Consider the following 24,954-nt stretch of genomic DNA (forward strand, 5'->3'; position numbering starts at 1 on the left):
GGAAGGGAAGGGAAGGGAAGGGAAGGGAAGGGAAGGGAAGGGAAGGGAAGGGAAGGGAAGGGAAGGGAAGGGAAGGGAAGGGAAGGGAAGGGAAGGGAAGGGAAGGGAAGGGAAGGGAAGGGAAGGGAAGGGAAGGGAAGGGAAGGGAAGGGAAGGGAAGGGAAGGGAAGGGAAGGGAAGGGAAGGGAAGGGAAGGGAAGGGAAGGGAAGGGAAGGGAAGGGAAGGGAAGGGAAGGTGATTCAGTAAGGCTCCTGTTCAGTCTCTAGATACTCTTTCCTGTGACTATATGGGCAAATTGGCTCCTTAATTTAGAATAATGTTCAGTGGTAAGAGTGGTCTGCCAAACTAAAGCTCATATCTCAGAATGCCTACCATAACATTTTTTTAAAGATGCTCAACAATGCAGCAGCTACAAGTTGAATTAGCTCACATACAACAGGTGGAGGTAATTTAATTTGCCACAGCGTAATTGAGAATTTTCTACTCTTCTGTCATGAAGTCTCCAGCAGACAACTGGCTGATATACTGTGCTGATCTCTACTTTTCATGCTGATTTATAAGTTACTGTTAAATTACCTGATACATGCATCCAGAAATATGTGCCCCAGTACTATAGTGGAAGCCTACTTCCTAAACCTCATTTAGAATTACTGTAACTCCAATCTAACTTTACCAGTGTTTTATCTTTGTATTTATTTTATTAATTTATTAAATCACAAAATATGATACACTGACCCAAGAATAATAGAAGTAGGTTAGATTAATATGCCAACCAAAAAATTCACTGTCAGATTCCATGTGCAAGTCCTTGAGAAGTGACTTGCATTTTCTCACTCATGCTCCCCACTTTAAGTATTTAAGACCTGCAAGATTTACTCAAATTATAGGAAACCTCTACATATTTGGCACATAGATTTGTGACATTAGCTTTAAAATCCCAGACACAGATTCTATGGTAAATGAAATGACACAGATTCCTTCTAAAGGAAAGTAAGTCCTAACTGTTGTATTCTGGTATTCCTCGCACAATGCTCCCATTCACTTAAATCTTTACATTTATATTCACTTATCCAGTTGGCAGTCTTACAAATTTGCAACTTATGTGTACTCAGTAGGGCCACTGTAAATGTTTCAGCAGTGAAACAGTAAAGCATACTCGATCCCATAGAAGGAGATTGCTTTAATGTTGACCAATTTACTAAATTTTCTGGAGGGTGCCCATTTAAAAGACTTGTGATGCCCACAATAGCTGCATGTATGTATTTTAAATGTTTTGGATTTTTTTTTAACTGAGTTTAATTGTATGCCTACTTTGCTATATAAGTGGGCAATAAATGTAACTTTACCATGCGATAAACACCTTGTTTATCTACTGACTCAAGCAACTGTAGAGAAAAGGGTCAGTGGATGAAAAAATAGTAGTACCTAATGAAAGTAGTAGCAGCAGGGCTGACTAGCATGAGACAGCATTGGGCTTCTTGTGCAAACTGAAGATGGGCTTTTTGCATGCAGCAAACTCCACCTGAGTTACCCAGGTGGTATTTTCCAGAGAAGTCTTGCTGGAGAAGACTTTACCATTAAAAGCCTTTGAGAAGGTCCATTCTGGGATAAGGGTGCAAGAGCCTTCCTTATCAGGTAATTCAACATGACTGAGCACACTCACATTTGGCATGGAGAGACTTCTGACTATACAGTGTCGTGCATGGAGAAATACACAACAGTTTCAACACTGTGAAGGGTCTGAGTACCTGGGATGCAGCCAAGGGTGAAACACAACCCTCTGTTTCTCACACCCCAGTCTTGAGAGGTTTGCAGAGTCCCTAGATCTTGCTGATAAGAACAGAAGGTAAGAACTCTCACTAGGTCACAGGAAGGAGACCGCAGCCACAGAAAATATAATCGAGCTATTCAAGTTCAAGAGCATTTTAGGAGGGGCCTCCATTAAACTATACAGTCAGAGCCCTTTGCCAAAAACAGAGCTAAAAGTGAAGGGATTTTTCTACAGTCCTAATATTTACAATTATTTGTACATATGTACATATTTATATATTTATTCATACTTGGACAACGGGATGTTCAAGGGAAAATTTTTAATTTACAAATGAAACATTTTAAAAATGTATGCTTATACCATGAAAAAACCCTTTTTTTATTGCTTGCCTTCTAGCCTTTTGTTCATAATCACACTATTGCACACATCTCCATGTTACATGGAAGATCTACATTTACATATAAATATATATGAAAATAAGGATATTTTTCTTTCAATGTTCTGAGTAAAGTGCTCGTTTTTAAGCTACTGTTGATGAGAAAGGTTTAGTCTGACAGTTTAATTAGAGGGAATTCAAGGGATACACACCTTGTCCATGCTTCTCCCCTTCTTTTATAACCTACTAAATGTCTTTATTTTACTGATGTCAACTCTGTCTTAACTATTAATTCTATTTATAATATGCATTTGTGACCTTGGCATCTATACTGTCACACAAAGTACAAAACAGAATCACATCAAAAGCAAAGAAAAAGCAAGAAAATAAAACAGCAAAAGAAAGCAGTGTTTCTCTTTGTTGTTTTTAGCACACTTCCATGTCTTAAGATACTCTTTTATTTGATTTTAGAAATATTTGTACAACTTTTTTTAAACTCTGAACATATCTATTTTATGCACTATACTCAAGTTACTGTACAAAACTGCAATAAATGACACTATACGACTACATATGTCTCTACTAGAAGACATCATCATAAAGGTGTTTCTTTTTTAAAGGTCAACTAATAACTGCTAATGTATGTGTGAATCAAAATATTTTTGATTGGCCAAGTATACTAAAATCTAAATACAGTACACAGTTATTATTTATGCTATGATTTACCAGGCCTTTAGGGGCATAAAGAATCTTTGCAAAGGCTCAGAAGAAAAACAATTTTACTGATAGTATTAAATGTTCTTATAAAATTGCCAATGGCAGATCCAATTTTGTTATATTTGTGTATATGAAATACAGTTGATGCCTACTGATGATGCATGACCTTTTATTAAAAAAATAACATTCAAATCTTAGCAAAATCATTTCTAGTATACAAAGTTGTTGTAAAGTTATGTCAGCGAAATGTAAAGTTGCAATTTACAAAAGCAGCAGTAAATTTTATTATATGGACATATTCCTGAACTTAAATCATGGTTCTTGTTTCCCTTGAAAACAGTGCTTCCTGGGACAAATACAGGTAAATATTGTAATGGCAGGATTTAAGAAAACATAAGCAAAGAAAAAAATTATACTATATTACTGATAAACTTAAACCTGAAAAATTTCTGCGTGATTCTAGAAACCTGAAAATAATTCAATTAGGAACAAAATCAAAAATAATAATTAAAAAAAATCCAGCTTTGCTGAACCAGACAATCCAGCTTAGTAATATCAAATAAATAAACACTGAAAAAATAAGTATCTCACTAGCAGAAGTTGGTTGATACTGAATTTGATTTACCCTTTTCTCTGAAATCAATTAGATGAATTTATTAACAACTTCAAAGAGGACAGAAGTAAGAAACTTGTGGATTTTGCCATACAGTAGAGTGTTTACTACCTCCTTAATCTAACTTGTATCCAGAATGTTTTGAAGAGCAGAACTGTATGACCTCCGTACTCTGTTATGTACATGGGTACTGCTATTGTATGAAACAATTACACCTTTTTAAAAAAATCACTTTTTTTAAATGACAGTTTCTTTCACTAAAGTAGAATTAGTTACTTTATAGAAAAATATTTTAACTTTAAATTAAAAAAATACTGCTCCTAAATAATTATGTAGGATCACATCTTCATCTCATTGTACGGAGAGAATATAATTCTGTATATTTGAATCCTAGTTTAACAGAAGTCCCCTGGGTTTAACTTTTAAAGAGCTGGCTGTATTTGCCATGGGTGCTATCTGTTTACAGACCCATGAATTAACGCTGTGTCCCTCCTTTGGAGACACACAGACAAGACATTTATATACACACTGTACAGAATGGTTCACAGATTAGCAGTTATTAGTCGGACTGTACATAGCGAACAACCTATCTGATTAGAATGATGCTTGAAGTCCTCAGTGCAAGTCAGCTTTTAGGTTGATGGTGCAAAGCCAAGTAAGACAGGCTCCCTGTTTAAATATGTAGCCCAATACACTAAATTAAAAGTACCAAATAAGACTGGAAACACTATTCTAGACATTCTGTCAATTTTGCTAACACTGTTGAATGTCTTCTTTGCTTCTTGTGGCTTTGCTTCTGGTTTTGCCTTGTTGGGTTCTGCAGTTGTAGCACTCTTGGAGATGGTTGGTAGCACTGAGTCCTTGGTAATATTTGGAGCATAGTTGGCAACAGCCACTGCATAGGCATTGTTTTTCTTAATGACAGATGCTTTTTCTTTTTTCTATTGGAAGACAGCAGGAAGTTAAATATTTCATGTGTATTTGCCAGAATAGACTTAATAAAACATAATTTCAAAAGTAAAAGAAACAAGCGAGCATATTAAAATAAATACCATGCCAATAAATTCAGATATAAAGAAAGACATTTCCAGTCTATCCAAAAAGAAGGTTGAGGTGACGTAAGATTGCTCTTGCACCATCAAATGCCCTACTAAAGTTATGTGAGGAAGTCTCTGTTACTGTGACTGTAAGCATAACTGGAGAAGCATTGCCCTTTCTGTAGTGGCTTTGCATCTGTCTCCTTACAGCAGAATTGCAAATTCCTTACATTGTTTTCTGTGAAGATTACCCGTTATGGTAGTAAAATTAAAATTAGGCCACCTTTCTCACATAAAACTAGCATGACTATTGTTTGGGCATGTCATAACACGCCACTAATAAATACATGAATTTCAGTTAAGGGTTTACATTTTTTAGAGACTCTGGAGAAATGTGTTTACACATATATATACATAGACACACATATAGAGAGGTCAGTAAGAGATTGCAATTAAGTGAAAGAAGGAATCCAGACTGATAGTTTTGGAACTGAGTTGAGATTTAGCCCTAAAACTACTTCTGGTTTTCATAAATGATTGGTTAAAAAATGCATAACAATGATGAAAACAGGACTAAGAACATAAAAAAAAAAACCCAGCAGAAGATAAGGATAGTGGGATGGAATTAATTTAATGAAGCTCAGAAAAGGGCAATTTAAGTCCTGGAGCTGGGGAGGAATAAGCCATGCACCAGTGCAGGTTGAGGCTAATGGGTTTGAAAGATGCTTTGTAGAAAAAGCCCAGGGGGTCTGGGTGGCCACCAAGTTGAACACAAGCCAGCAGTGAGCCCTCACAGAAACAAAGCCAGCAGCCTCCTGGGCTGCATCACAGAGTGCTGCCAGCCAGCCAAGGGAAGCGATCATTGCCCTTGACTCAGCTCTCGTGAGCCACATCTGGAGTGCTGGATCCAGCTCTGTGCTTCCCAGCTCAAGAGAGACATGGAGATAATGAAACTAGTCTAGTCAAGGACCACAGAGATGATTTGAAGCCTGAAGCATCTGAAATACAAAAGGCCAAGAGAGCTGGGGCTGTTTAGCCTGGAAAAGAGAAGGCCCAGGGGAAGTCTTGTCAATGTATGCAAGTATGTGAGAATAAAGATTAGACTTTCCCCAGTGAAATACAGTTGAAGGACAAGAAGCAATGAGCACAAAATTAAATACAGAATATTCCACTTAAGTATTAAAAAACCTTCAATTTTTACTATGAGTTTGACCTAGCGCTGGCATAGGTTACCTAGAGAGGTTGTGGAATCTTCATCTTTGAAGATATTAAAAAAATATCTGGACAATGACCCTGAGCAACCATCCCTAGCTGACCCTGCTTGCACTAGGGGAGATAAATGTAATGATCTCCAGAGGTCAATTCCAACTTCACCAGTTCTGTGTTGCTATGGGACTGTGCATGCTTTCAAAGGGCTGAAGTTCAGCCAGGGGCAGGTCACTGGAGAGTCCATGTGGACACATGGGCACAGGGATGTATAGGGAATGAATACAGGCTTGGGGTTTTAGACCAATACGTAGGTTCACAGACTAATTCTGCAATAAGACTGTAATGCTGTAAATTAATCCAATGCTTTGCAGCTATCTCACACTAAGGAATTTCTAATAAGAATTCCTACAAGAAAGAATGGAAGGCAGTTTCTCAGGAAGCAATGCATATTATTTACATGTATATAAATATAACATATATCATTTATATATAAAACAATACAATAATACAATGTAATTTAAAATATATGTATGCAATTTAGAGACAAACAAATAAATATTAGATTTAGTCTGTCTCTTCCACAAAATACAGAATTAAGCAGATGAAAAAATAGCTAACTTCTGGATCATATAAGAAATCATCAGTTGTATTGGTTTGTTTTGATTTTTAATCTGATGGATGTGACACAAGTAAGGGAATTCTTGTGACATGTCTCATATAGGCGCATTTCAGTTTTTTTACTTCCACTGGGAGGCATCTATTCCATTTCCAATTTTTGGTTTTAAATTACATAAAATTTGATATTTATCTGGGCCATCTACAAATCTTGCGAAGATCTTCATGGTTGGATGTTGTGCCTATAATATCTTGTCTTAGGAGATGGTGTCACATAAAAAGAGAATCTGGGAACCAGCTAGGAATTCAGCATTGTTCCTTATCGACTGGCATGTGAAAAATAGTTGATCAAATATGTAGCTTTTTCCTGCACTTGCCTGCCTGTGAGGCAAATTGCCTGTCAACAGCACTTAGAGAAGAATTTCCATATAATGTGAACACAGACAACTGTCACTGAGGAAACATATTTCATTTTAATTAGTGAAAAGTACTGCATTTTAATTAGTGAAAAGTAAGCCCGGGTTTAGGTGTACAGATACCTTCAGCTAAAAAGAGCAAATTGCCAACTCAAATTCATCTATATTACCAAATTTAATTAATCTCTAAGTCCTTCCTTTCAGACACAATTAGTGTGTTTTAAAAGGTATCTGTACTATCATTAATGAGACCTGCATAATAAAGCTGAACCATAATTTTGTCTGAGAAACTATGACTATGTTAAAAGCTTATCTTTTTGTTAAGTTAGTTTGAAGAAAGAACTGGACACATGGATGGTATATAAATCTTAAAATGTATTGTCACTTCTAGCTCTTTTAAAGAGCTGCCACTCCTAAGATCATGAGACAACACTTGTACTTTAAAGGAATAACCAAAGGATGATCAGAGAGTTTATAAGGGCTCCCTACATTATTACAATTACAATATTACTACCATTATTGTAATACTGGCAATAACTGGCACACAGGGCAATGTGCCAGTCTGAAAAGCTTCACTCAAGACACGCTGATAAACTCGCCCTGATTTACTTCTAGCAGTAGGTAACAGATCCTGAAGTCATGGACAACACATGCCCTTCCAGAAGTCACAGGGAATTATGAAGAATGAACATTTCTTCTAATTCTCCTTTACTATTACATTTTGCTTCTTTATGAATTGCTTCTTTATGCATGCTTCTTTATGCATTCAAAGTGATGAGAAATCAGTTAATGAAACCTGCTCCACACTTACTAGAATCATTTAGAAAGCAAATAAAATTCTACCCTATTTTAGGAAGGATCACAGAAGTCTGTGTATTTTTCAGAAGAAATCTGTTTTCATTGGTAAAATCAAGGACTACAATAGGAAAAAAAGGATAAAATATATTAAGTCAGTCAAAATGAGTGAGCTTTAATAATTGTTCTGTGTTATTACAGTTCTAAACTGCAAATACAAAAATCACTAGCTCATTCTGTTTATGAAATGAGAAATTCTATCAGGTCAAAACTTCATTCCATCATGGCTACACCATTATAATGACGAGAAAATTAAGGCATGACTGTGTTTCTGTGTACTCAAAGCATCAACACATCATAGGTGAAGAATTTTGTACATCTGCTATCTAAAGTGGTTTTAAAATTAATGTCTATTTATCATTAGCAGTAAGTTTCAGAATACTGGAAATGTTCAGAAGTTCTAGATTTTGTTATTCATAGTACTAACATATATGGATATTAATTTGCTTTTCTAAACCTTACATACCATGATTAATTATTAATTATTACCAAATTAATATACATAATATATTTATGTGGGTTTTTTTTTTTATTTCCAGCTCAACTGAATTAAAAAATACAAAAAGTGATACACCAATATAATCTAGATTAAATTTTATAAATAACCAGATAAACAGTTGCATCTGAGGAGTCAAAAAACAAGACAGGCAGTTCCCAAAAGATAATGTTCTTGATAACCAAATCTGCATTTGTGAGACCAAATGAGATTAGCATAAGGGCAGAAATATTCCTGTTCAGGACAGAAGATATGTGTACATTCTTTTGATGTAAAGCTTTTTTTTTGTTATACAGCAAAATATCTTAACAATATATTAGAGCTGGTTTAGGTAATTGACTGGAAATAGAACAATTTCATTAGGACTTACCTTATCATTCACTACACTTTTTCCATCCCAGGCCCATCCTCGCTTTGTGAAATAATTTACAGTTGCAAATTCAATTAATGCAGAGAATACAAATGCATAGCAAACAGCAATAAACCAATCCATAGCTGTTGCATATGCTACTTTGGGGAGTGAATTTCGAGCACTGATGCTCAGTGTTGTCATTGTCAACACAGTTGTTACTCCTGCAGGGGGACACAAAAATAGAACACCAACAATTTCACTTGGATTTTGAATGTTAGCAGAAAAAAATAAATATCATGGTATTCTTTTGAAACACAATGATTTTTTTTTCTAAGTTGCTGACAAACATTGCTAGAATTGTATTAAATGTTGTATCTGGATTTTCCTTTGAAGATCAGTCAGTTCAATTTCCTGTCTAAACTTTCCTTTTTAGATGAGCTGATGATTTCACTTACAGAAAATAATTTTTCTTAACTTGTCAGGGCAGGATACGTTATTGTAACTAACAAAATTAATAATTTCTTCACAGATTCATAATATTTAGCAACATTAGAGCAATAATGATTAATAGGTTAATGTTTGGTAGCTGGCTTCTCTGCAATGGCTGCAGGTTTGGCACCCATATTTACTGAAATTACCAAACAAATACACTTTTTTAATGAGATTTTTTTTTCTTTACAGTTGCTGTCTTACTAACCATTCAGTGACATACTCAAAGACATAAACAGTGTAAGTTCTCATTCAGCTAACATGGATTGTATTCTAGAACAGCACTGATTTGAAGTGACAGATTATTGTAACTGTATTATGTGTCACAAAACAGGAGCTGGTGATACAGGAAGGCTGTGCATTCACTGTGCAGTTACTAAAAGAACTTTGCAGTACTTTTTTAAATAATAAGGATCCAGTTTAAAAAAAAAAAAAAAGTCCCTCCCAAAAGAATCAGGAAGAAGATACATGGAAGGAAAGGAAGAGAACTTCTGTCTGAGTCAGATTTAGCAAGCAGAAATCTATAGCCATAAATACAGTCTCCATTCCTTAAGTAAATCAGTTCTCCCACCTCAGGCTGAATCACACGTAGACAAACCAAACTATTCCCTTTGTGGCACACCATTAAGCATGTCTGCAGAATTAAAGGCAACACAAAGTGATGTACTCAGCACAGATCAGCAAACCTACACTCCACTATGACAGCAAAGGAGATGCCATGGCAGAAATATCAGTAACAGCACATCACAGCTTCAACAAATACACACTCATAAAACTGGTGTAGGAGGCTTCCCAAGAGAAAGTAAAGTGACTCTCCCTAAGCCAGATCTTCTGCTGTCAGCAATCTGTCACCTGGGTTCTGGAGGATCAACAGAGCTCTGATTCTCCTTCTGCTACAAGAGAAGAAGCAATTTTAACCACTGTGTGAAAGAGAAGAGAGGCAGCAATTGCATCTACTGAGACCTCCTCAGACTCCACAATTTTCATCCCTCCAGTAAAGATTCTCCATCTCTGAAGGTGCCACAAAGGGTGGCAGAGCAAAGCTAAATGGACTTGGCCTCAGTGCCTTCAAAGGTCTGTGCAGCAGGGAAAACACACAAAAGCATCCTGCTGAGTCACACAGGAGACTCCTTAGCAAACATAAATCTCTAATTGCTGTTTTTCAGCCTCCATAAATTAAAGAAGTGGATGGCCTGGAATCAGCCATGACACTGTTGGCATCTACTAGGCTATACAATGAAAAGGAAGCAGCTATCACATGGAACAGTACGAAAATCTGTAGACAAAATATATTTTGTAAAGAACTTAGTCTCTCCTAATGCTTACAGAACATATGGCTTAATTAATTTCAGCACCTCAGGGAAAAGACAGCCTATCTTAACATCTAAAATTATCACATGTAAATTTTAACACTGGTCCTGAGCTGCAGATAAACCATTATAATTATACAGAGATTCAGTAAAGTGAGTTTCTCAGATATAAGGTGACCTTATCCACATGTAAATATATACAGTTGCTAAGGTATTACTCAGTTTAAATCCCACTTTATAGAGTAAATTAATCTTCTGGAAACCACATTGACTTCTTCAGAAATATGATTTAAGATTTACTGCTGACCTTTCCTAGTCCCAGTTAAAACATTGTGAATTTATATCTTGTTACCACATGCTACCACTTGACAATTTCTCTAAAAAGTTCAGCAAGTTACACCATTTTGTGACCCAAATGCTAATCAAGCAGCACACTGTCAGACCATTGCCAACATACTTTCATTTATTCCTTCACTCTATAAATTCAATGATGTTCAAGATACCACAGTCATTTAACCTGAATTGAATGGGAAAAAATTGGACAGAAAATTTCATCTTAATATCTGTCAGTTTAGGATTCTCTAGTCCTTTTAGATTGCTATTATTCTTCAGAGAAAAGACAGATGATTTTGCACATTATAGTTAATTTGAAAAATCAGTTTTATCAAGTCTTCTTTATGAAAAAGGACTGAATGGAAATAACCTGCCTCCTTGCCACAGCTAAACCTGAGAGGACTGAAAAGTTATTAATGTGGAAGAACATGGTCAACTTGAAAAAACAAAACTCATTTATTTCCTAAAGGTTTAACTTAAAACCTCACAAAATCCATACACTGATCAGAACAAAACTGTTCATCATTACTCATCAAATTCATAACACTAGTGAACTAAAATTGGTATAAAATTACCAAGTAGATTGTATCCCCTACAATGAAGTGGTCAAAAAAATATTTAAAGGGCTATGTAAAGACTGCATGATATCTCACTATGATGCAGAAAAATCAGTTTACATACAAGGTAAGAACTCTCTTCTATAGCCCAGCACCCAGCAGATGTGGCAAGTGAATTGATGCCAGAAGAAACAGTCATGTATTATTTTGTAAGGACCATGAGCAGTCATCAGTTTGTCTTTGAAAAAGGTCGAAAAAAAATAAACCATCCAACCACCTTTTTTCTCCAAAGAAGACCAAGCATTTTTACTTAACAGTAAACATCCTTACAAGGTTTGTTCTCAGCAGTGCATGCCTACAAAGCTAAATATCTTCTGTCACTACAGGTTTATCCATTACAGCCAAGACTGGAGTTATTTGATTGCCTGGAATTTTTTTTTTTTTTTTAATGGTGCTGCTTTTGAAACAGCATTTGCTTACTGGAGAGAGAAAATCCATCTCCAGAGCTGCAAATTCAACACTTTTCACTGGCACTAAACTTATATCTCTGGAAAGTAGCAGCTCTGTTTTGCTTATAACAGTGGAAGAGGTAATCTGAAAAGCTAGAAATGTCTAACTAGAAACTGAGAGTGGAAATTGGAGGAGTTAACACATATATAATAAAGTTAAAATCTGTCAAGATAACTACTTTATGCCCACATTTATTAGTTACACATAATGGTTGAAGAACATATCACAAAAGGATTGATAAATCACTTTTTTTTTAAATTTAGGAAATTAATTTCCTTATTCTATTTTTTAACAGCAATTGCAAATGTGTTTTGGTAATTAGATATACAACCTGGTCCAAAACCCAAAGAGATTCATAAATACAAATAACAGCAGAAAGGAAAGATTGTTGGCCATTTCAGAGATACAGATTACCCTTCATTTTATCACTCCAAGACCAAATAGAAGTGTAAACAAAAGTTTAAAAATTCTGTATCTAGCATGATATTAAAGCATTGCGCCATAACATTTCAGTGCACAGGATGCCGACCAGCCTTTTTAAATAGCTTGGGAGACAAGAACTATAACAAAATCTATTTCCAGAAAAGTTGAATTCAATCATTTGGGTAAGCTACGTATCCATATGGTGAAGTTGGTACCATGCTGCTTCACTGGATCAATACTGAGCAATGGAACACAATTTCCCATTGAGCAACAGACAAGTTTATTCCCAAAGCCAAATGGCAAATGCTATTTACCCCAACTCCAGGAAAAGCTGCATGCAATTATGCCACCCCTGGAATATGAAGTAGTGACTTCACACACAACTAAGTTGAGGAGACATATTGGTTTGTTTGTAACAAGCTCAGCCTCTTACTCAGGGCTATTTTTCCACTACCCACTGCCTATCACTATATAATTATATCTACATTAAGCAGAAATTCCCAATTAAAAAATTATAAACAGAAATGTGTGAGTGGTGGGATATCTCTAAAGGCACAAAAGATAATCTGCAGCATGTGGAAGGAGAGAAGAATAAAGACACTTGAGATTTTTTTTCAATGAAATGGGAAAATGCACTTTGTATTTATAGAACTGCTCAAAAGGACAAGTCTTTATTATTCAATTCCCATGTAAAAATAACCAGAGAACAAATCTTCAAAGTTCTCCAAGAACTTCTCTTGGGTTCCTCTTTCTGTAGTGTCACAATTAAAAAGTTGCTTTGGGTTGGCACGGCAAGGGTTTGGTAGCGGGGCCTGCAGTGATGGCTTCTGTGAGAAGCTGCCAGGAGCTTCCCCCACGCCTGAGAGATCCAAAGCCAGCCAGCTCCAAGAGGGACCCACAACTGCTGGCCAAGGCCAAGCCCAAGGGCAACACTGCCAGTGCCTCTAGGATGACATATTTAAGATGGAGAAAAAATTATATTGAGCAGACACAACTGCAGGCAGAGAAGACAAGTGAGAATATGTGACAGAAACACCTCTGCAGACACCCAGGTCAGTCGAGAGGGAGAGGGAGGAGGTGCTCTGGCAGCAGAGATGAGATCCCCCTTTAGCCTGTGGTAAAAGCCATGGGGAAGCAGCTGTGCCCCTGCAGCCCACAGAGGGGTCCACGGGGGAGTAGAGATCGACCTCCAGCCCATGGAGGGCCCCCCAAAAGAACAGCTGAATGCCTGGAGGAGGCTGTGACACCATGGAAATCTGTGCTGGAGCAGGCTTCCAGCAGGACCTGTGGCTCCATGCTGGAGCACTCTGCTCCTGAAGGACTGCACCCCATGGAAAGAACCCACAAGTTAAAACAGACACAGGAACTCAGAGCAACAATAAAATTATCACAGTGAACTGACAAAAGAACATAGCTATGTGAATTTAAATATAATAAGCAATAAGACTAATTTTTGTTCTTTCCTGCTTCAGTTAACAAAGATTATATACCTAACTACATTTATTTTATCATTCTCATTGATACTCCATGTGAGTTAAAGGATAGATAACTGTAGAACTAAGAAAACTAATTTCTGATTTGTCACCTGCATCTAATGCTGCTATTCAAACACATGTGATGCTTCTAAGTGCTATGACCCATTAAAACAAAGCAAGAATCCAATAAGCTGCACAAGATTAGTTTTGCTAATATTGTTGACACTAAATGCATGACAATAAACACATTAGTAAATGAAACAGATTGTAATCTTGCACTAAATGAAGGCATTATGAACCAGTTCTATTTTCTTTCATTAGGAATGCAATCAGATTTATCTGCTAGAGAAAACACATTCAAGACTTATTTAATCAACGATGACGAAACTTTCTTCTTACAATAATTTAAAGCAAAGTTGAAGCAATATAGTAATATTAAATAGATGCCATAAAGAAAGGGGATTAAAGAGCTCAACTATAAAATAAGCCTCATTATACCAACCCCTAATATTGGCCTAGAATTTGAAACCACATTGAAGAAAGAGAATAAAAAGGGAAAAGTAACTTCTTTCACCCATGAAATAATACGTGCTAGGTGGTGCTTTGAATAACTTGAAGCTATGTTTCATTGAAAGGAACAGTATTCCTGTAGTAGGTCCTTAGCTGGCAAGAAGACCATTGAAATAAATTTCTCATTGATTTTCAAAAACACTTTGTCAGACTCATAACTTCTGTTTAATTGTATTTTAAAATTGATATATTTGATATAAAATGCAAAAATGGGTATCTAACAAGTGACTACTCCATATAAAAACTGAAAATTAAGTATGATCAATAAAATGTAAAGGAATACCCCCTAAACTTTTTATATTCTCTGCTGAATGTAGCTCATTTCATTAATGTGACTGCAGTATGAGCTTCTCTTGTCACTGGATGGAGCCTAATCCAAAGTATCACCCAGATGAAACCTTGAGTGTACCAGCCCAGCTCCAACTGACAAGAATATTTCCGTACGCTCAAAAACCACTAAAGAGCTACAGAGGAACTTTGTTATGAAACTCTGACGAACTGCACATTTTTGTAACACATTCAGGCAAGAGACCAGGGGGTATCAGAAATCCCAGTGATAACTGCTGCCAGTAGGAATGGAGAAAGCCTGGGAGATCCACTTGGGGCTGTGCATTTAGGGAGCCCATTGGCAGCTTCTGCTGTCAATCTCATCTAGAGTGCCAAAGAATGTTATGAAATAGCTCCTTGGGGAAAACCCAACCCAATGAAAAAGTCTATGCCTGAGGAGCAAATGCTGCATGCTAGGGCTGAGGTTTCTCCAAAAGGCAGAGCCTGGATGTGTCTTGTTTCCCTGGGTTAAGGGTGCCTGGAGGGGACAGAGCCCTTACTGGCATACAGGGTGCATGTCTGTGTGGCAGGAATAAAATACTAGCATAAAACTGCCATGTCTGCAATAAACTCATTGTTTTTAGTAAAGAGACTTCAGGTTCGGTGTCGCTGAGTGGTGTGATTCTGTTCTTGTGGCCCTCCAATGCACTTCCCTCAAGACTGAATCAGCCCTGAAGCAGGACACTTCATTATCCATGTTACACTAAACCCCAGGAGAGCAAAGCAGCAGCCTGCCATGCAGATACTATTTATTTCTTGAAAAAATTATAAATTAAACAGAAAATAAATCAATAATATAGAACAGGTGTGCAGGAAGGTACACATTTCAGGAAAATTATCCCAGGGTCTTGTTATGCATGGAGTGCCTTGTTAACAGTGACACAGTAACAGAAAGTGCATTTTAGGAAGAGCAGATGTGAGACTTTTTTTGGAGAGACCAGTGACACTGTCCTATATGTATTGGAGTGGATACAGAAAAGGGCAAAGACAGAGATATAGAAGGATTTGACAGTGTACTTGTGGGGCTGGAAAACAGGAGTGTACATTTTCATAATCAAAATAGGTAAATTCACAGAAGATTTTGAAGAAAGCCAAAGAATCTGCCTGATAGCTGCCTGGAAAACCATGGTAGAATTCTGGTCCCACTGAAACCACTGAACCACTTCATCTGACTTCTGTAAGGCTCATATTCAAACCTGCAATTTTCACAGTGCTTTGTGTGGCATGTTTTCTACCAGGAGAGACAGTAAATGCTTTGTTGTGCATCATATTTAATATGCATTTGAGTTTGGCCTATTTTTTGAAGAGTACACGGTGCTCACTGATGACTAAGCATACCATTTTATGCAGCATTTTTGATGGGTGATTTCACACAGAAAATAATTTTATTTTGCTAATCTCTTTTTCTTTAAAAGCAAACAAACTAAATGAACTTTGCTTTGCAAATAGGAAAGATGTTACTTTGAGAAACACCATCTTATTGCTCTGCTGAACGGGCCTCACAGTAATGTCCAATTTGAATTAGCAAAAAAGTGTTGCCCAAACCCCCGGAATAGGGTTTCTTTAAAAGAACTTCAGCTTGAAATTTTAACACAAATAATTCAACAAATTCAAATTTAATTTGCCTAATTTAAAAATAAATTTAGAAATTTGCTTATTTACCAAGTACCAGAATACTTGGATAATACCAAGGTAAGGAGGGTACTTCAGAAAATAATCTAAGTTTACTAAATTTACTTTTTAAATACAAACATTAATATCTTTTTCTATTCTGTGATTTTTTTTTCCTCTTAAGACTCAAGGATATGAGGACAGTTTGCTTGTACGTACTAATTTCCAAGACCTTTGGGATTGTCGGGAGATGTGTAAGTTGCAGTTGAAAGCTGTTTGGACTAGAAATCATATCACATTCTACAAACACTTTAACCTGAATGAAAAAGCCCTTTGATTCAGAAGTACTTTCTAGCATCTTCAGCTACTGCAAACAGAGCTACTGCTACTCAGTATACTCACCAAAGACTGTCCTGGCAGGTACAGATTCTCTGTTCAGCCAGAATGACACTTGAGACAGAATGACAGTCATGATACAGGGGAGGTAAGTCTGAATGACAAAATAACCAATTTTCCTCTTCAAGTGAAAATGAGCTGTCATTACTGTATATTCACCTACGTGCCACAAACAAACAAAAAACAAAAGGTTATCATCTTAAGAAAATCCATTTCCTTGGTCCTAGAACATTTGCTATATTTATGTGAAACAAATGTCCTAGGGTTATACTGTACCAAAGGTATTTTGTAATAGAAAGCATCCTGTAGAATATAAGAAAGATTTTGAGTACAGCTATTTCTTATTCCCACTGTGTTCCATGAAAGATGAGTGTCAAGGAACTTCCAGGAACTTTTGTATGCACTGACAAGTGCCTCAGCCTTGAAGTCTTATGCTTATAAGCAACTCTCTGCATTCACACAACAGCTCTCTGAGAGTTTAATCACGCTTAGAAAGAAGTCATGGAGGTCCTGGCCTGGCACATGCAGGAAAACAGTCTAGAGTCTAGTAGAATAGTCCAGTGTTTCATGTCAAAACCATGATGGAAGGGAAACATGGTTGAAACCTGTCTGCTTTACCATTTAATAGACAAAATCTATGAAATGAATCCATGAAAAAATGAAATCCATGAAATTTAACAAATATCTCAACCCTGGTTTACAAATGTTAGGATTAAACATGAAGCTCCAGAGCTCCAGAGATCTAGCATTTTTACAAACAGTTACTGAGGGCAATTTCACCTCTGCTATCACCAGCTAATTGTAATTTGAAAGAATCAGTGAAGTGCCGTTTTGTGTTACTTGCACAGTACATGCCTAATAGATCCCATTTAGCAAAATTCTTTTTCAGAAGCCTGTAACACCACGTGGAATATAGTTTTCACAGCCAGTAACTGCCTTTTTCTCCAAAATATTTCAAAATTTATTTTACTAACCTGTACTTGACTTAACTGTCTCTTTTCCAATTGTTTGGCCTAAAAGATCATACTGATTCAGTCTTGAGCCATCTGGTGCCACTTGCACTGAATCTGAAGCATTGTAAGTCCAAATGTATGTCACTTCTGAAGTTGTGTATGCATCTGTGGGAAACAAAGTAAAATATTTCATCAACAATTTAAATTAAACAGCGTCCATCAAAACTCACAGAATTACAAGAGCTACTTATTTTTCAAATAAAACTCACCCCAAAGAATTTAAAATTGCGTGGTAAAAATATCTTTGGTCGTTTAAAATAGCTTTACTATAAAGTAAGTGCCTATTGTAGCACAGGAACAGGGCACTCACTTGTGATCTTATTAAACACAATTTCTTTCTATTAAACTACAAACAACATTTCTTCTTCACTGTTAAAAGACTTGTCAGAGATTAGATATTATATTTATCCTATAATTTGTGATAACACAGATTAAAAGAAGAACAATTTGCAAGATTTAGGACACACAAAATTTTTAAAAATTAATTCCTGTATAGTTCTGACGTTCCATTGACTCCATGCTCAACTTCGGGGATGTATCACAAGAATTTTATTATTAGCTGAAATCCAGACAAATATGGCAAGCCAGCAGTGAAAACACCCTGGTACCTTGTTCTGCCAACCCTCTTAAATATCACCAGTGTCCATTATTTTGGGGCACACGCCAACATTAAACAGGCTGCTCTCTCAGTACATTCATGATCAAATATACATTTAGCCTGGTCTCTTCTCAAAATAAACTGGTATGAAAGCAAATCAACACTGTATTTTAAACAGCACTAATGCCTCTCCAGTAAGTAAGGAAAAAAAAAAAGAGTATGTCCTGAAAGTTTTTACAGTCTAATATGCTATTAACAAATGGAGTATGAAAGAAAAAGGGTAAACCACTTTGAAAAATGAAAACCCAAGAAGTTGGGCGTTCATTTTGATTGACTGAGACAAGTACATTTTAAATCTTACACCATAATTGCAGTGCAATTAAAAAGTAAAGCATCATTACTGTTGGTCTACAAACATTTTCACTTGAGAAATCTCTAGAGGCTCAGAAAGTAGCTTTTTCATGCAACTAGCCATAAATTGCATGACTAACAAAATCTAGCAGGTGGGTAGCAAGTAGAGATTTTTAGCACTTCCCATGTATCCTTCCAGCTTTACACAAAAATATCTCTGCTTAAATGCAAACCAGCAGTATGGCAAATTGCTAATTTCTCTCCATTCTCTTCACTTTCAGCTAGACTTTTTGAAAAGAATAAAGAAAAGCAATCTATTAAGCTACAGCCTCTCCATACATTCAATGTGGCTTTTCTCTTATGTTTAAAGAGAGACATTCATACACGCTGATGATCCTCCTAGCAACGTAAGATTAGCAGCATATGAAGAGCTGTGACAAATATATACTACCGGCAAACTTGCCTTAGTTAAACCAAAATCCTCAGGATTCCTGCTTATTTTCACCACTATTCATCATTCAGTTTCTATCCCAGAATAAAAGCTGAAAAATGGACAGTTGTCTAGAATTGAATCCTAGGTAAAGAAATAAAATGTGTGTGAAGCCATTCAAAATGAACAGAAGTAAGTGCCACCTGAGAATGTGCCAACAGGCACGGGGGCACGGGTGACTTTGAGGGAAATGAAATACACTTTTTAAAATCACATTGCTCACATTTAGAATTCCTCTGATTATTAGAAAATCATAGGCAGAGAAAAAAAGAGCAAGCTGGTAAGAAAAACAAACAATCAGGACCAAAAAAAGACAAAAAAAGGAGTGATTCACACAGAGTCTAATACACCTAGTAATAAGGATTTCCAATGTAAAATTGCTCCAAAAGAAAGTAGTTTTTTGGCCTGAGTATCAGTTATATTATTACATGAGTTTTCAAATTGCTTTGAGGCTACATAGGAGTCCTTTTTTCCCTGCAACACCTTATAAATCCAACATGCCTTGCTGGGTACATATATGTCAATATTATTAGTCAGTAGCTGATTTTGGCTCACATCTCTGGTGTTAGTTACTTAGGCTGCATTATGTATTACAAATATAATATTGAGGGGGCAAGGGAAGGCTCTATGATGTAAATAGCATTCATTCTAATGATCTTTTATCTCCACAGCTAAGATTTCCTACAAATGTGGAAACATCATCAGAAGCACAGGCTTTGTTTAATTTGCTATAAACTCCAAGGAAAAGGGATATTGGAGCACGATGGAGACAGTGTGCTTGTCATAGCACAGTGCTATGACAAGCATCTTGTGGTTAATGAGGTCCTTAGTGGCAGCATATCCCCAGGTTTGTATTCTGTGGTTGCTACAATTATTGTAAAATCAGCCAGAATTTATAGGGCTTTAACTTGTTTCCTCAAAAAAACCCAATTTCCTTTCCCGGGCCCAGCAGAGAATGTAAGCTGCAGCCAAAGGGAAAAAAAAAAATAAAGCTTTTAGTGTAAAACATCCAAAATATATATAATGAAGAAGAAGAAGAATGGCTGTAATCTAAGAAAGTGAAATAATGCTGCTGTTAAAAATAATACCAGTTAGGTCAAATTCCACCTGTTTGTAACATGGAGATGCAATAAGAATGAAATTTTTTATCACATGAAGCCATTCATTATTGCTTTCACTGAATAAGAACATTAAAAATATCATTAACAATAAAGAGAAACTAAGTTTTGGTGATAAATTTAAAAAATCCACTCACTGAATTCCTCTATCTGCTCTTTGTTAATGCTACACAGGCTACGTGCATCCAGTTCTGTGCTGGTCAGTGTGATTTGCACACTGCAATGAAAGTAGACCAGTGCAGTGTTGATCAGGTGCAGGCTGTTTGTTGTTAACTGGAGTAATGAAATCTTTAAAATACACTAGAAAACACAATACTTGAATAGAGAAAAGAGATTTTGATGTGTCAGGTTACAGTAATTTTTTTAAGTCTCATCTTGTGGTTTACATTTCTCATGTAACAATTTACTGAAACAAAATTATGCTGAGAAATGTTAGATATTCACTAATCAAAGGCTCTACTTCCCATTATATACTTACAGCTGCCAAATTTCAGTGGGCACGAGTGAGCATCCATAGGGAAGTCCTCCAAGTGCATTGGACATTCAGCTTGGACTGTAAGCCTAAAAGGCAAAAGATCTCTATGCATTAAAGTCATTTAGCAGGACAAGAAAATCAGTTCCACAGAAATGAACAGAGTTCATGCCAATTTAGTAGACTAAATTGAAATTTTATATTAAACTAACAAGAATTTAAATCTACTTTTACTTCTTCCAATTTACATGGTCCTTTGAAAGGCATTTACTTATCATATCAAGAACCTGTAAAAGCTGACCTCAAAATTATGAACAAAGGTCATTTAAAATAAAATACAAATTAAGTACTGCCAGGCTGTTAAGAAAAATAATTTTTCTCTCATAGTATTCTGTGGTACTTGTGTGCTACTACAGCTCTTAAAGGAGCATCTAAAATACAATTAACTTGCCAAAGAACCCTACTCCAGTATTTTTAATTCAATTTTTTTCACAGTTTGAATGGATGATACAGAGGGAAAATATTTGTGTTCTTTCAAAAGACCTCTGCTTCTCATTCTCCATGTTACTAGTAATTACTCTTTATATTTATGTAAGGTGTGAGAGTATGTTAACAAAGCATCCACTTTTGCCTATTTTGTGAAATATCCCAGTATCATCTACGGGGATTACTACAATAAAAAATAATTTAAAACAATTTGAAGAAAGCATTTCATGGACTTCCCCATTACTTTTAATTTTTAAAAAAAGCCAAGAAAAAACCCTATGTTTCTCCTTCCTAGCCTTTAAGTCTTCTCTGGGTAGAGATTTTTTTCTGTATGCCTTTTCTTCCTCTTCATTCAGCCCCAAACATCAGTTTCACCCTTCTGTATTCCCAGTGGTTCCTAATCATTGTATTCTCTGCCATATTCTCCCAGCCTTCCACCAAAAAATATTTCATATTTCTACTCCTCCACTCCCCAGGATTGTTTATCTGAATTCAAGGGACACCAGGAGATAAGAATCAGCAAACAGGCTGAAGGCAAAGGAAAGAACTGCATGAGCCTCTGATGTAAATCACACAATCATTTTTATGTAGACATGAAAAAAACAGCTGTTTAAAATCTAGGCAAAACAGATCAGTGTACACATTAATTTCATACCCTGAGAACCAACATACTCACAAGTAACAAAAATGCATAGTCAATTATAATTAACCTGACTCAGATTATGCTTCATAATGGTTTCAAACAGTATTTCCTATAATTTATAGTATATGATTCTTATACTCTCTGGAGAAAGAGAATTTCAGTCAGCTTAGACAGATTATTCTCAAATAATTATTTGAGCCAAAGCAAAAATACAACATAAGGGGCTTGAATTTACTTCAAACAAACTTTTCTGAATCTCTCCAAGCACTACACCATCCAATATCATCAGCAGCCTACTCAAGAACTTTCAATAGTGTAAGGGTTTCAGAGCTGTGTAGTAAAACTGGGTTTCAGGGATGCTGGCATGGCTGCATGGAGAAAGTACCAGAGTACATGTTAACTTTGAAGCTCACATTTTCTATCTGACTTAGGCTGGGGATTTTAAGTCAGCATTCACAACAACTTAAATTTATTAAGTATTCTCCAAGAAAAAGAAAAAACCTAAGTCAAGGGCTTCTGGAAACTTGGGTAAAATATTCAAAAAAATTCACATAGGTAACAAACATTATGGCCAAAAGAGTTACCAAAGAAGAAATCAGTCCTTTAAAAATGCTACTAATATCTGCGTATACATGATTTTTTATAATTTTTCATATTCTATATTCTATTTTCTAAGCAAATTTAATACATTTTACCAGCTGAAATATTTATCTTAGCTACAAATGATGCACAAGATGAAAAAATTAAAATTTAAAGTTAAATATTGTAATTATATATAAAGAAACAGTAATTACATAGTAAGACATTTTCCCTTTAGCTCTTGCTGGAAAGAATTTTAGACATTATTATCTCTTCATTCTTGCTCTGTTTTTTTATTCCCCCGATCTTAATAAAAAATTTGCTTAGGGGCTCATATATTCAGTACAATGGCTGCAGTAATAGGTCAACTCCTACATTATCTTAATCATTCTAAAACAGACTTGGTAAACTCTACCTGAAGGTCTCACTTAACTTTATTAATCTGTTCAGTATCTTCAATGCATTACAAAAATTGAGGCATACATAGGAAAACTGATCTAACTCATTATCAGCCAAAAGACTTTAACAGAACTGGAAACAAAACATACATTTTTCTAGCTTTCTTTCTGCTGAGAGAAAAACAAAACAAAGGAGAGTTCTCCTGAAACCTGATTTAATTGTTCAATGGAAAAATCCCATCAAGAAATAGCTTGAGTAGAGATGAACAGACGTACCTCATGGTGTACAAGAGCGTCCCATCGTCCTGGATTCGTAGAAGCTTGTTTGGCATGGTCATGTTATGAGCCACTGACTTCTTCCCATTGTGGAAAAATGTATCTGGAGTCCAGATTTTGCTGGCCATTAGGTTATTCAGTCGAAGAATGTTCATTGGGCCTTTAAACTTTAATCTCTCATCCTTCCATCGCTGACGGAAGAACACATCTATCGTGTACTCCTGCAATGGAATAAATACATGTCTTTTTTGACACAATGAAACACTAATCTGCTTTCTGAGAACAAAAATAGAAAAGCTTTGTCTGCAAAATTCCCTTCGCAAAATTGTCAAGGGAGAACAATCATCACAAAAAAAATTGTATAGTACTGAGAATAATAAGCAGAAAGTCAGCTTATTAAGGGTATGACATTCTTCTTCATGATTGCTAGGTGTTGTTTGCATATTGAACTCTTTCAATATTTATATATATTTCTGATGTACAAAGTATCTGTGACCTGGGTAATTAGAGCAAACAGAGTAAGGAAGGAAAGTAAGGAAAAAATACACAAGATTAAATAGTTCTTTCAGCATCTTCTCCTGTAGAGTAACTCAGCATTTCAAGAGCATGGAGAATGGCTGAGCCTGGACAGAAACGATGCAACCCATAAGGGGTACAGTATATACAAACAGAATGATACAAGATTTTTCCGAAGAGGAATGTAGGCTCTGTAGTGGTGTGGATTTTATGAACAAAAGTACTTAGTTAGGAAACAGCAGCTGATGATTAACTGGTGACACACTCTGCCTGGTGAACATCACCCTGATGCCTAGTCTTGGAAGCAGTACAGTGGGGAAAAAAGGATGAAAGCAAAAACAGACTGATGACCTAGACCGGACGCCTGTGTCAACAGGCTGGGTACCCCATCTGGTGGGTTTGTTGCTGTTTAGTTGGTTGCTGGCTGGGGTTAAACCACAACACAAACAAACAAAAAACTGATTAAACATTGAGAACGCAAATTTATCAACTATCTTCAAAAATGAAACTGCAAATGGATTTAGTGCTTTGCTTTGCCCAGCATAAAACTTGGATATGAGAGAGCTTAAAAACTATGTTGGAAGCAAATTGTATTCAGCATATTGGCAAATGCTACCTTGGTGCAACTTTGTTTTCTTGGACAGGTACAAAATGTGGTCTGATGACTTCCAAATATTAGTATGCTGCAACAGTCTGTACTACTGCAATTCCTCTGCATAGACCATTTTCAAGTAAATTACTTTGAATGGACAAGGCCTGATAAAATTTAACCAATATAAAATTTTCAAGGGATTTCAATATAAAAGTGACTTCAAGGAACTTATCAGCCTCTATCATTTTCTGCTGGCTCCCTTGTGTGCTGATTAACAAGGCTTAGGGTTTTTCTCCATCAATCATACAGAAATACAAAAGGAGTGCTGACTAGACAGAGACAAGTGACAGCTCTCTTTAGCTCCTTTGGTCTGCAAGCCAAAGAGCTGTGAGGACCTTTTCCAGGTCAGGGCCAGAGGCTGAGGAGAGAATGAGGAGTAAAGGAAAAAGAATTTTGTAATGTGAAGGAGCATGACAGGGGCAGGAGAGAAAGCAGTTCTCTTTATGAACGGCGACAGATGCAAAGAGATATTTTGGAAATTATGGATACCTATAAACTAATCTGACAAAAAACAGAAGCTCAGTTTTTAGCTATACCAAGAGGTATATACATAATATATTAATGTAATAAATTCTGTCATTTTTCTAATTAAAATTTTAAATTTTTAAAATAAACTTAAATAAAACTAACACGATAGTACACTGAACATTTATTTACTTGGTTTTCTTTAATCTAATTTTCTATTTTCTCTAATAATATTTTAGCAAATATATCTGTTTAATACAAAACTATGAATCTCTAAAACATGCATTTCTTTGATATTATACTGGATTTTATTCAGTGCCTCATCACTGCTAGAGACACTGCCTCATAACAAGTGGTTTGCTCACTTCTTTATGATAGATCACATTTAATTTTAAACCTCTTTTATTTGCTGATTTACATGTTGTTTTATTTTTTAGA

The 24,954-nt window shown here is 36.0% G+C and overlaps 1 protein-coding gene across 2 annotated transcripts in view; it reads right to left on the reverse strand.

The window, feature by feature from the left end:
• Nucleotides 1–2,123: 2,123 nt before the first annotated feature.
• GABRA2 (gamma-aminobutyric acid type A receptor subunit alpha2) overlaps nucleotides 2,124–24,954 on the reverse strand; it is a 59,837-nt gene continuing 37,006 nt past the window's right edge. For both annotated transcript variants that reach the window (XM_059470560.1, XM_059470559.1), the window contains exons 5-10: nucleotides 22,884–23,104; nucleotides 20,508–20,590; nucleotides 17,434–17,577; nucleotides 16,466–16,618; nucleotides 8,477–8,679; nucleotides 2,124–4,419 (exon numbers count right to left, since the gene is read on the reverse strand). In XM_059470560.1, the coding sequence (XP_059326543.1) occupies nucleotides 4,111–4,419; nucleotides 8,477–8,679; nucleotides 16,466–16,618; nucleotides 17,434–17,577; nucleotides 20,508–20,590; nucleotides 22,884–23,104 (1,113 nt within the window). In that variant the 3' untranslated portion in view covers nucleotides 2,124–4,110. The remainder of the gene's footprint in view (nucleotides 4,420–8,476; nucleotides 8,680–16,465; nucleotides 16,619–17,433; nucleotides 17,578–20,507; nucleotides 20,591–22,883; nucleotides 23,105–24,954) is intronic.

Source organism: Ammospiza nelsoni, chromosome 4, assembly GCF_027579445.1.
Source record: "Ammospiza nelsoni isolate bAmmNel1 chromosome 4, bAmmNel1.pri, whole genome shotgun sequence".
NCBI classification, from domain to species: Eukaryota; Metazoa; Chordata; class Aves; order Passeriformes; family Passerellidae; genus Ammospiza; species Ammospiza nelsoni.